The following is an 11,146-nucleotide window of genomic DNA, read 5'->3' on the forward strand; positions in this document are numbered from 1 at the left end:
GGCGCCACCGAGGGGTCCTCGCGCGCCGTCGCCTGCAGGCGGCCAAGGCACTGCCTGCGCGGCCCGACAGGCGCGCGGAGGGCAGCCCGCGCCAAGGACCCCCCGCGGCGGCGGGAACGGGTGTGAGGGGATGGCGGGGTCCGGGCAGCGCGCGTGAGGGGATCTGCTCCTCTGTGTGTCCTCTGGTGGAAGATACGCACGCCCCCTGTGTCTACAGCTCCTGAGTTCCCCCCTTGTCCTTCTGAGAATACGCCGATGGTTGCCGCAGCTAAATGTGACTGAGGGCTCCGACATAAGGAAGCTCCTGCCTATAAAAATTGGTAACTAAGGAGAAAGACCTTTCAAAACCTAAATTTCTTCGGAGAAGTCCTTCACTAGGCCTACCATTAACTACAAGGATAGACTGAGAGATGAATCATAAGCTTTATTTTCCCACCTTTATTACAAAAACATTGTAAAACATGGCTATCCTATTCCTAAAAATTGAATCAGTGGGAGCTTTCAGTTTGGACATACCATCACTGCTGTTGGGAGAGGAACACAGCTCTCAGCAAACAAACACACCAGGCAGCAAAACATCACCAGCACTGGGCTTCAGGTAACACCAAAAGTTTCTTGGTGCTGTGTGGTGACTGTGACACGAGTCCTGCCATGAAGGGACAAAACCTGAATAAACTAAGCGTGGATTTGTGTTCTTCCAGAAATCATCTGGCTGATCAGAACAGCCACTTTTTACCAGTTTGGAAGTGTTTGAATCCGCCATCAGGAAGGCAGCCACAGACCCAGCTGTGTGGGATTTGCCTGTGTTACCCTGTAAAGGCATTTCAGGAACACAGCTCTGCGGAGACAGACCTGCTAAATAAACAGGTAAATTGATGCAAACTGCAGCTCCTGAATTAATCCCAGTTTTCAGTGAGAATGATTCACTTCCAACTGATTAACGTTACACAATAATCATGGAATCACAGAATGGTTTGGGTCGGAAGGGACCTTAAAGGTCCCTTAAAGATGGCCAGGGACATCTTCCACTGTCCCAGGTTGCTCCAAGCCCCGTCCAACCTGGCCTTGGACACTTCCAGGGATCCAGGGGCAGCCACAGCTTCTCTGGGCAACCTGTGCCAGGCCCTCACCACCCTCAGAGGGGAGATTTTTTTCCCAGTATCCAATCTAAACCTGCCCTCTGTCAGGTCAAAGCCATTCCCCCTTGTTCAGGCACTCCAGGCTGTTGTTGGCTCCCTTTAGGTCCTGGAAGGCCACAATTAAGTCACCCCAAAGCCTTCTGCAAAAAAAAAAAAAAAGCCCTCTTTGACTTATTTGAAGGCTGCCCATAAGACACACAGCAGTTACCACGTTAATTACAAGCGAATTTTATTGAAAACAAGGTAAAAATCACTGCACTGGACAACACAGCGTGAGAGGTCTGTTTTCCCTGGACATACGACACCCAGACTCCAGCCAGCAGAGCAATGACACAGCTCCCCTGCCCCACAGCCAAGTCCACTTCTTCTCTTAAATACAAGCCCTGGTTTAAATGCTGTAGCCACGATTACAAAGCAACTTGCATCTGAAACAGCACGTTAGAAATCACTTATTAAGCACCAGCTTAATAATATTTGCTTACACAACTTATGTTTTTGCTCTCCCTCCCTCTATCACTCATTGACAGGTTTGGTTTTTTTCTTTTTTTTTTACTTCATAAGCACTTAATTCTTCCTTGGTACAAAATGTATCCAAAACAAAGGCAAAAGACTTGAATATCTTGCTGTGGAAATGCTTGAAGTTGTTGCCACTTTGCTTCACTGCCCAGGGCCTGAGAGACTCTTGTTCATGAACTGCCTCTTCACAAAGCAGATCCACCACTGCAGAAGGAAGTACAGGTCAGAAAATCTACAAAAGTGGTTTCCATTGACTTTAAAGTATTCAATCTCTGACATATAACATGTTAAAGACTCCAGTTTTCCACACTGGTTTCTACTGGAATTGAGGTGAACAAGACAATAGGAATGGATACAATGAATTCATATTACAGGACTTTGAATTAAAATGGGAAATTCTTTCTCTTATCTTACTTTTATTGTATTTTATTCCAATACAATCATAAATGAGGGATGCATTAGGAAGCTATGCCTTTGAAACTAAATTAGCCTAAGTAATTTCAACATTAAATGCAGGCACATTTGCACATGAAACATGTGAACAGTCAAGAGGTGACTCATTCATTGATCAGTGATTTTTCTTTCAATCTGGGTAAGAGGCAAAACAATAGACTTCAAAGCAGCTCTCAAATCAGAGCTGCCTGGGAAGACAAACAGCACCTCCTGAGCTTGAGAATTTCCATTTGCAACCCCAGCCAAGAGCAGATGTGCAGTGCTTTGAAGAGTTGAACCAGACACCTCTTATTACTGCCCTGCTTTTGAAACTAACCCAAACTGTCATATCACATTAGATTAAATTTATTGATAACTTGCAGCTGTCATTTCACTGTAAAATCAGTCCAGCTTGGCTGAAGTTACCCACCCCTGACCATCACCCAATCATCTCACTTCTCTCTACGTGGCTGAAAAAACACCCCCAACCCCTCATTAACTCTGTGGTGATGCCACTGAACTCTTACCTTGCTTGGCTTGTCACTCTGGGGATCAAATACTTTGTCACAAAGGCGAAGGCCGGTTTCTTGCCTCAGCTGCTGCAGGTAGGCCCTCATCACCTCTGAAAGCAGCACAGCAAAACCAGGGTAAACTGGGGAACACCAACTCAAACTGGATTTAACATGGACGCATCAGCGATCACTGCTTAAAGCAGAGAGGGAGTTTCACATCTACAGGTACTCCCAGCTGGCTGAGTTGATTTGCTCAATTTATCTATGGATAAGATAGAGGTCAGAAAATCCAGCTTGTGCTGCCTTCAGAAGACAGATTTAGTCTTCTAAATTTAAAAGATTTGGTTTTAACAGTAATTTTTCTAACTGCAGTCACAAAAATGCAGTTAATAAAGTGTGAGCCCAAGGCAGCCTTCAGAGGCCCTGGGTCAGCCTTACCTTCCTCCTGCTTGTTGGCAGGTTTGGCATAAATGGCGTTAAGTGGAAAGCCAGGCTCCCCTGGGATTGGGAAGTTAGTGATTCCTAGTGTGTACATTTCCTTCTCTCCTTGGCCTTTGGAGTTACACTGGAAGACCAGGCAAACAATGGATTAGCAGTTATAAACAAAAGCATCAGGAGCATTAGACCCAAGTATTTTACCAATCTGTAACATTAAAAACTCATCAAGAAGAGCAACACAGCATATCCACATTGGAGTATTTGAGACTCTGACAACTGGGACTAGGGTGAACAGGACTATCTGTGCCTCTGGAAGGAGAGTATCAGGAAATCCTTTCCTGAGAACAATCGTCAGAGCAGACTGTTTCCCTCCTGCACAGAAATTCAGTTTTCTTACCTTTTGCAGCTTTTTCAGGCACTCAGAAATGTAGAGGGTTACATAGATCAGTGTTCTGTCAGCCTCGTTCTGCAAAACAAGAGCAGGAACTCTTCAATTACAGGACTTTGTGGAACTCATAAAGTCTGAAGCAGGAATGAATTCAAGCCATTTTGGGCTACAGTTTCCCCATGAGAGGGAGAGCTGCAATTCATGGCATTTACCCAACTTTAAAGGTTAAATGGAAGGGGAGATTTTGTGATCTAGTAGAATTACTTCCTTGAAAATAAATTTATATTCACAGCACCAACCCTCCAAAGAACTAGAATATGCTCAGTATCTCAAAAAATTACCTTAATTTCATAATTTTTGAAGAAAACATTAGCTTTGAAGTAGTAGATGGCTTCATCTATAATATCTGTGTCCTTAGCTAATAAAAAAGAGATACAGAGTTAAGCAGTACACTATTAATACCACATTTGTCATAACTTCTACTCACTGAAATAAATAAGGATTACTGCAAAGGCAAAACCTTGGTATTTACAAAAAGCAGAAGTCAGCACCATGTTAAGAGAAAACATGTGAAACACCATGAGCTCAGACTGTAATATTTAAGCTTCCTACTCCCTTCTCCTTCCCCTGTGATATGTCACTTCACAAACACCAGCAATTCAGCAGTTCCTCACTTTTCTACCATTTGAGTAACTCATCAGAGTTTTAACATCATAAAAGGATAGAAAAAAATGTTTTTGGAGACAGCATACCAGCACAATCACTCACATTCCATTATCCTCTTCAAAAAAAAAGGAGGGGAGCAGAACACAGTGATTTTTTCACAGAACACAGAACTTTGTTTCACAGAACACACAGAACTTTGCTACCATCCAAGACTGCTTAAATCCAGAAACATTTCCTTTACATTTGCCTTCTCCACCTGAACCGCGACATTGCTGGGGAATACCACGCCTGGGAAGTTCAGGTGCTGAAGGGGAATCTGTACCTGGCTGCCTGTGGGCCCTGTCAGGGTGCCTGTAACCTCATTTCAGTTCCTGAAGCTGCACACTCTTAGGTGCTGCAGTCCCACTCCTCATCGCTCAGAGCAGCCGAGCGTCTCCAGCCACAGCCCAAAGCAGCAGTTCTCGGTAGCTGAACCCCCACTTCCTCTGACACAGAGGCTTCACACCACCACAGCCTCCTCAAAACCCTGCTCAGGAGCACAGGGAGACACAGGGGGAAGCACCAGAACAGCAACCAGAGGCTTGGATTACTGAAACTACTAATTCAGCAGAACACAAAGCACATTTATCTGTGCACAATTATTTTCTATGATTTGCACAACTGAAGTAATTGAAAACTTCTTTCCTCCTCTCTAAACTGCAAAGCCTTCCATTTCCCACCCCTGACTCGTCTCGTCACTCTTGCTGGGGCTGGCTTAGAGCAACCCCTGAGATGATGAGCTATATCCAGTAATTCAGGGATTATTATAAACTTACTTTCTCGAGGTGCTGGGCCCTTGAACTGGCTTCTGATGGGTAACAGTGCCATGTTCCCAATTAGTTTGGTGTCTGAGTCCATTAAAGTGGAGTGGTAAGCCTAGAGACAGAGAGAGCTGGTTATTGATCCTACTGAAAATAGACATTTCCATATCCAATCACATGTCCCCTGTGTCTTCATCAAACAGGAGTCACAGCCTAGTTCATTATGATGCTTCCAGCATTTTTTCCTTGCACAAACAATTGCTATTTTTTATTTAGGCCCCGATCTTGGTGCCATTCTGGTGAATACCATCGAAGCACCACCAGTGTCACCACTTGCAGTCGCAGTGGTGGGAGATGGGATAAAATCTGTGTTGTTGGTCTGCAGGCACAGTTCATCCCCAGTGTGCCTGACCCCATCCTGGCAGCACCAAGGGGTAACAGCCCTGCTCACCTGCCTGAGTTTTGGGACATTGCACTGAAAGTTAGTTGGTCATTAAAAAATATGTAATTTATTTCCATGTCTGAGTACTAATAGTAGATAATTATAAATAAAGCCAGGCTTAATACACTAAAAAAAAAAAAAAAACAAAAAACAAACAGAAAAAAACAACAAAAAACTAACTGATTTAAGTGAAAAACAAAACAGCTTTCTGCATATAACAAATTCTTCCTAGAAAACCAATTTTCAACAACTATTCAGTTTAGTTTCAGGCACTTTCCAAACGTTTCCTGGGTGCTGCGCCAGGCCACTGGGAATCCCTCACCTCCTCACAACCCACCTTTTGTGGGGGGCAGGGAAGGATGTGACTGTAGAGGAGAGTGGGTGTAAAAAGCAGTTTATTTCACTGAGGGTAAGGTGGTGTGAACAAAGCCAGAGCAAAGCCCTGCTGTGACCACCCTGTCCACCGCTGCTACCGGGGCTTGCACCCTCCCTCCCGGCTGCGGGTGGATCCCTGGCAGGGGGAGGAGGAAGAGGAAGGCGCCGGCCTTCCAGCGGCCTCCCATAAAGAGCCATTCCCCGCTCTCAGGAGCGCTCCCCGCAGCTGCAGCCCCTTCCCCCCGCACTGACCGAGGCCAGACCCCGCAGCAGAGCCCCTTCCCCGGCCCGGGATCACCTCCGCCGCCCCCGGCCCGGCCCCGCCGCCCCGCGCCCTCCTGTCCGCGCTGCCGCCGCCGGGGCCGCGCAGCGCCGGGTGCGGAGCCGCTCACCGGCATCTCGAAGGGCAGGAGGCGGCTCGGCGGGGCCGGGCGGGAGGGGAGCGGGGCGAACCGGGCAGCAAAGCGGCCACAGAGCTTCCTCCTCCGCCTACGCTGCAGGAAATGAGGCAGCGGCAGAGGCGGTGCGAGGAGGGGAAGCGGGAGCCGTGCACCGCCCCGGAGGCAGCGCACCGGGAAGGGATCCCGGGAGGCATCTCTGTACCCGGACACTGCCCCTACGGGGAAAGGGCCACAGAGAGGCATTGCTTGGCCAGGGCTCTGCCGGTACCGGGAGGGGATCCCAGGAGGCACCGCCCGTTCGGGCAAGGGGTTCCGGGATGCTTCGCTCGCAGCTGGTTTTCTCTCCTGTGCATTTCCAGCACAGCCCAGCCGGCTGCAAGGGGCACTTCGTGTAAGAAAGCACAAGAGGGGTCCAAACGTGTTGTGTTCAGAAAGATACAGTATTTTTAGGTGCACACTCCTATTACTATCATTACCTTCCCTGTGACCCAGCGTTGCTGGATTTGTCCCCTGGTACCTGACTCACGGCATGTCAGGGAGACAAAATGGGAGGGTTTGGAAGGTGAGTCACAATAATTCAACTGTAGGGTTGGGGTTTGTCCTTTCAAAACGCCCTAAGCATGGCTTGTCCTAGTGGCAGTCTGGAGGTGAATCAAACCACTGAAGTTTCCCCAACTTTTGAATGGTTTAATGCAGCCAGATCAAGACCTGCCACACACAGAGTTTTGGAAGCCCTTTTCCTCTAGATATGCAGGAGTTGCTGGGCTGTTGAATCTCTTGCCCAGTTCTGGCTCTGCTTTTTTTCATACGTACTAACATTGGCCTCTGTATTTTATAACACACAAGCATAATAAAAAAAACTTTGTTTATTAAAGTAGTTATGAGGTCATGTAACTCTCTCTCCACTATAAATATTAGTTATTTTACAGGTAAAATATCAAGTGTGTTTGTGTAGGGATTGGGTTGGGGTTTTTTTTTCATTTTTATTTTTTACCAAAAGCAAAGTATTTTCCTCCCTGTTTGAACATGTTTTTTACTCATCCACGTGATCTTGAAAGTATTCATCCACAAGAGCAGATTTATCTTCTTCACATTCCTGTCAAAAAGACCAGAAAAATATAAACCTTCCTGGGTTGAACACAGGAATTATCAGGGGACTTTGAACAGTCATGCAGGAAAAAAAACTTAGTGATCTCAATGGTCCTTTCTGACATTTGAAGGTTAAAATTCTGTTAATTTTGAAAACCAAAGTAATACTTTTAAACACAACCACTTGATCAATCTCCATATACAAGGTGATATTAGAGAATTTCACTTTTGTAACTCTAAATGGAGATGGTACAAGCATTGTCACTGAAAGACTAAACATGTCTTATTTTGAACTGTACTATATTACTCTCTTATCTCAGCAGAGATCCCTCCAGGGCAGGGGCTGGGCATACCCCACAGTACTAAGACAATATTTATTAGCAAGGCAAAGAATATATTTGTATTACAACTATATTATGGATCCTTTCTAATTTTTAATCTTCTCACCAGCAGTCCCTTACCTTTGGTTCTTTAAATTCCAGATCTTCCCCATACTGAATGGTGAAGTCTATGTGCTGCAGAACTATGTTTATACTTTCCTCATCAGAGCGATCCAGAGGCAGAAATCGAACCATACCATAGTCATCAATCTATAAAAGGATTCAAAGGATGTTGGTACAAAAACGCAGTCAGTTAATTCTCAATCACAGCACTCTAAGCAACTTCCTTAAACCACATTTGTCTGGACTTCTAAATACCATTTAAAGTCACACTGCAAACCAATGGTAATTCCCTACTCAGAACACCTGGTTACCAGTCCTAAGTTCTACACTGTAGAGAAAGCCATTTCCCAAAATTGCCAACAGAAAAGAATTCAAAGAAAATGTATTGGCTACAATCCAGCTATCAAGAGTATCATATCAGTAGTATCAAGAATCTCATGCTAATCTGAAAAAATGAAAAACTGAGTTAAAAGAGGCAAAAAGTGATAGTGCATTTTAGGGTACAAGCAATATACTTACCAATCCACATATAGATTTGGTCAGTTTTTTAAACCTTTTGCTTCTCAATATACTTGTAGAATCTTCGATCATAGAATACATATCTGGATCCAAGTACCTGCAGAAACAAAGTCACCATTAACATTGAAAGTCTGTCATTCAGAATGACACAAAAGACCCAAGATAATTACTTACAAAAAAGCCAAAGATCAGTACAAACATGGAGCTATTCTTTTGACTCTGACTAAACTAAGCATCCTACCCAGATGCTTAAAGACTATTGTTTGAAATAAATGAAATCCATCTTCTCCCATTCCAAAAGAGTCTGTTTTAATTGTGGGAAACATTAGACTGAATTTTCAGTGAACTCTGCCTCAATATATTATACTACAGAGCAAATAATTTTTTGGAACTTACTTTTCTATTTCCTTCTTGGCTTTCTTGCTCAGCAAATCCATTTTGGTCATGACGTTAATCTGTGGAATCTCCAAAGATATCATTGCACTGAGAGCTGCCAGGATTCCAGAAATAAACTTGAAGAGGATGAAAAATGATGTATTAAAGTACAGAAAAACACAACACAAACACACAGGACACTCAGCCACAGGCCAAATCTGGTAATGAATATATGGAACATGGACACCAAGCCCTATGAGGAATTATTCTCTGTTGGAAAAAGGAGGTGCCAAGTATCCCCTCTATTTTTGGAACCTCAAATATTGATCTGCCACTGAAAAGGGCACTAAGAAAACCCAAACCCTTCTCAGGATAGTTACTGCTAAATGGGGAAAGTGGCCTGCTTGTTCTCGGGATCTGAGAAAGTTCTCATGGAATCACAGAAGAATTTAGGTTGGAAGGCGCTTCTGGAGGTCATCTGGTTCCTACAACTGCTTAAAAAGAGGAGCTTCCAGGTCAGACCAGGCTGCTCTGGGGTTTGCCCAGTCAAGTTTTGACTCCATGAACATTCACTGCACAATCCCTCTGTGCTTGTCCCAGTCTGACCACTCTCACAGTGCTGGTTGTCTTTACATCCATCTGGAATTGTCCTTGCTGCAAGCTGTGTCTGAGGCTGCTGACGACAGCAATCAGATCTCCCTGAACTTGGCAATTTTTCCTCTGGGCAAACCCAGCTCCTTGAATGGCTCAGACTTGTTCTATATCAATATGAACTTTTTCAACAGATTTCAAATGGATACCTTAAAAGATTCCACCATAAACTGAGAATCCACAAGGAAAACTCCACAGACACGGAATTCCCACTGCTGCAGCTGCTCCACCAACTGTTTCATCACTGGCAGGTGCGTGTAGAGTTCGATCTGACCTGGGGCACACTCAGGATATTAGAAGGTTGGAATGTGAGGCAAACAGGAACAGTTCACAGTTACACATAGACATGGGACTGCATTTAACATAAATAAAAACTGCTAAGGAAAGCACCCTCTTTTCGGGCAGCTCTGTCTGTGTTTGGGTGAAGTGGAAAAGACCTCCTTTGGTCTCCAGTTAGTGTTAAGTTTGCAGTTGCCACATTATTCCCACAGCACATGATGCTACCAAACATCTGTGCAGTCACCCAGATGAACCCAGGATCAAGTGCACTCCTAAGACACCTGAAAGTGACTCTGACAACTGTTAATAGCTCATCAAAATGTGAATTATCACGACCATCTAAAACTAAATTTTCCCATTTGAGAATTTTCCAATGAAGAGCGATACCAAAACATTGGCGTGTGTTTACCTGGGCAATCAAACAAAATATAGTCATCCTCCACGTGCCCAAGGCTCTCCTCCAGCCAGTTGAAGTTATTGGCAAAGTATTCCATGCAAAACACCAAGCCACCATTGGGGCCAAACCTCAAGGACTCATCTTCCATGACATCGTCCACTTCTATCAGCTCGCGGATGTCTGTGACAACACACACGTCACCAAAAGCCGGGAAATGAACTCTGCAGGCAGCTCGGTAGGTGAGAAAACCAACACGGCTTTACAGCAGCGCTGGGTGCACGGCATCTCCCCACTCACAGGCACACGCAGCAGCCACACAAAACTGTGGATGAACTTACACAAGCTCATTAATTCCCACAATACACACATATACGCTAAATACTTCCCCGGACTTATTTGGATATGAGTAGGGGTCTTTTGAGGGTTCCTGGTGATTGTTTGGGAAACATCTCATTCCCCAAATTTTCATCCTATGGTCCTGCATCTTCTAGTGAATCTCTTCTCCTTAAAGGTATCTCAGCTATGTGGCCAAGTCAAGATGCACATTTTTTATCATCTTTGTTCAGACCTACTGTTGTTCTCAAAACGGAAACATCTGCCAGTACATATCAATCTCTAGTGTAGGTAAATACAGGGATTAAACGCGAGCTGACACAGGGCAACAGTCGCTGATGCAGGCAGTTATCACTATTACAGCGCTACATTAATGTCTGACATAGGCACTATTTGCTACCAGACCAGGCATTATTTGGGATATCACTGATATAAGGATCACACATTATTTTGTTTAAACCGTTTTCCAACATCTTCCCTCACTGTCGCATGACCTCCCTTTTACAGCAATAGAACTTGTGCGCTAGCACGCCCCCGGGGCGGTTCGAGCCCGGCGGTGCCCGGGGCTCGCCGGGGGCCGCCGCTCACCTGCCATGACGGGGTAGCTGAAGAGCTCGGCCGCCGGGTCCAGGTTCACCACCTGCACGGCGCGGCCCAGCGCCTCGCAGTGCTGCACCATGGTGGAGCAGTACGTGCTCTGCAAGGCACACACGGCCGTCAGGAGCCGTCAGGGGGCTCCCGCCGCTCCCCGCTCCCCATCTTTCCCCGCCGTTCCCCGCTCACCTTCCCGCTGCCCGCCGGGCCCATCACCAGTTGCGCGTACCGGGGCATAGCTGTGGCGGCCCGGCGGGAAGTGGCCGCTACGGCGCTCCGTAGCTCGGCTGAATACGTGACCGGCGCAGCGCATAGCCCTGCCCGCCCCGGTACGGCGAGCCGGCGGGGTCAAGCTGT

The 11,146-nt window shown here is 45.9% G+C and overlaps 2 protein-coding genes across 2 annotated transcripts; both read right to left on the reverse strand.

Annotated features, from left to right (window-relative positions):
• Positions 1–1,351: 1,351 nt before the first annotated feature.
• On the reverse strand, positions 1,352–6,367 carry ARPC3 (actin related protein 2/3 complex subunit 3). Its single transcript, XM_048322843.1, has 7 exons — positions 6,101–6,367; positions 4,907–5,006; positions 3,767–3,843; positions 3,435–3,503; positions 3,038–3,164; positions 2,615–2,709; positions 1,352–1,859 (listed from the first exon to the last, which is right to left on the reverse strand). Exons 1-7 carry the CDS (start codon positions 6,350–6,352, stop codon positions 1,797–1,799), a joined length of 783 nt encoding a protein of 260 aa, XP_048178800.1. The 5' UTR covers positions 6,353–6,367; the 3' UTR covers positions 1,352–1,796.
• Positions 6,368–6,957: 590 nt separating this feature from the next.
• GPN3 (GPN-loop GTPase 3) lies at positions 6,958–11,139 on the reverse strand. Its single transcript, XM_048322842.1, has 8 exons — positions 10,979–11,139; positions 10,784–10,892; positions 9,875–10,042; positions 9,336–9,460; positions 8,557–8,672; positions 8,161–8,257; positions 7,660–7,788; positions 6,958–7,205 (listed from the first exon to the last, which is right to left on the reverse strand). Exons 1-8 carry the CDS (start codon positions 11,024–11,026, stop codon positions 7,143–7,145), a joined length of 855 nt encoding a protein of 284 aa, XP_048178799.1. The 5' UTR covers positions 11,027–11,139; the 3' UTR covers positions 6,958–7,142.
• Positions 11,140–11,146: the final 7 nt, after the last annotated feature.

The sequence above is a fragment of the Corvus hawaiiensis genome, chromosome 18 (assembly GCF_020740725.1).
Source record: "Corvus hawaiiensis isolate bCorHaw1 chromosome 18, bCorHaw1.pri.cur, whole genome shotgun sequence".
In the NCBI taxonomy this organism is placed as follows: domain Eukaryota; kingdom Metazoa; phylum Chordata; class Aves; order Passeriformes; family Corvidae; genus Corvus; species Corvus hawaiiensis.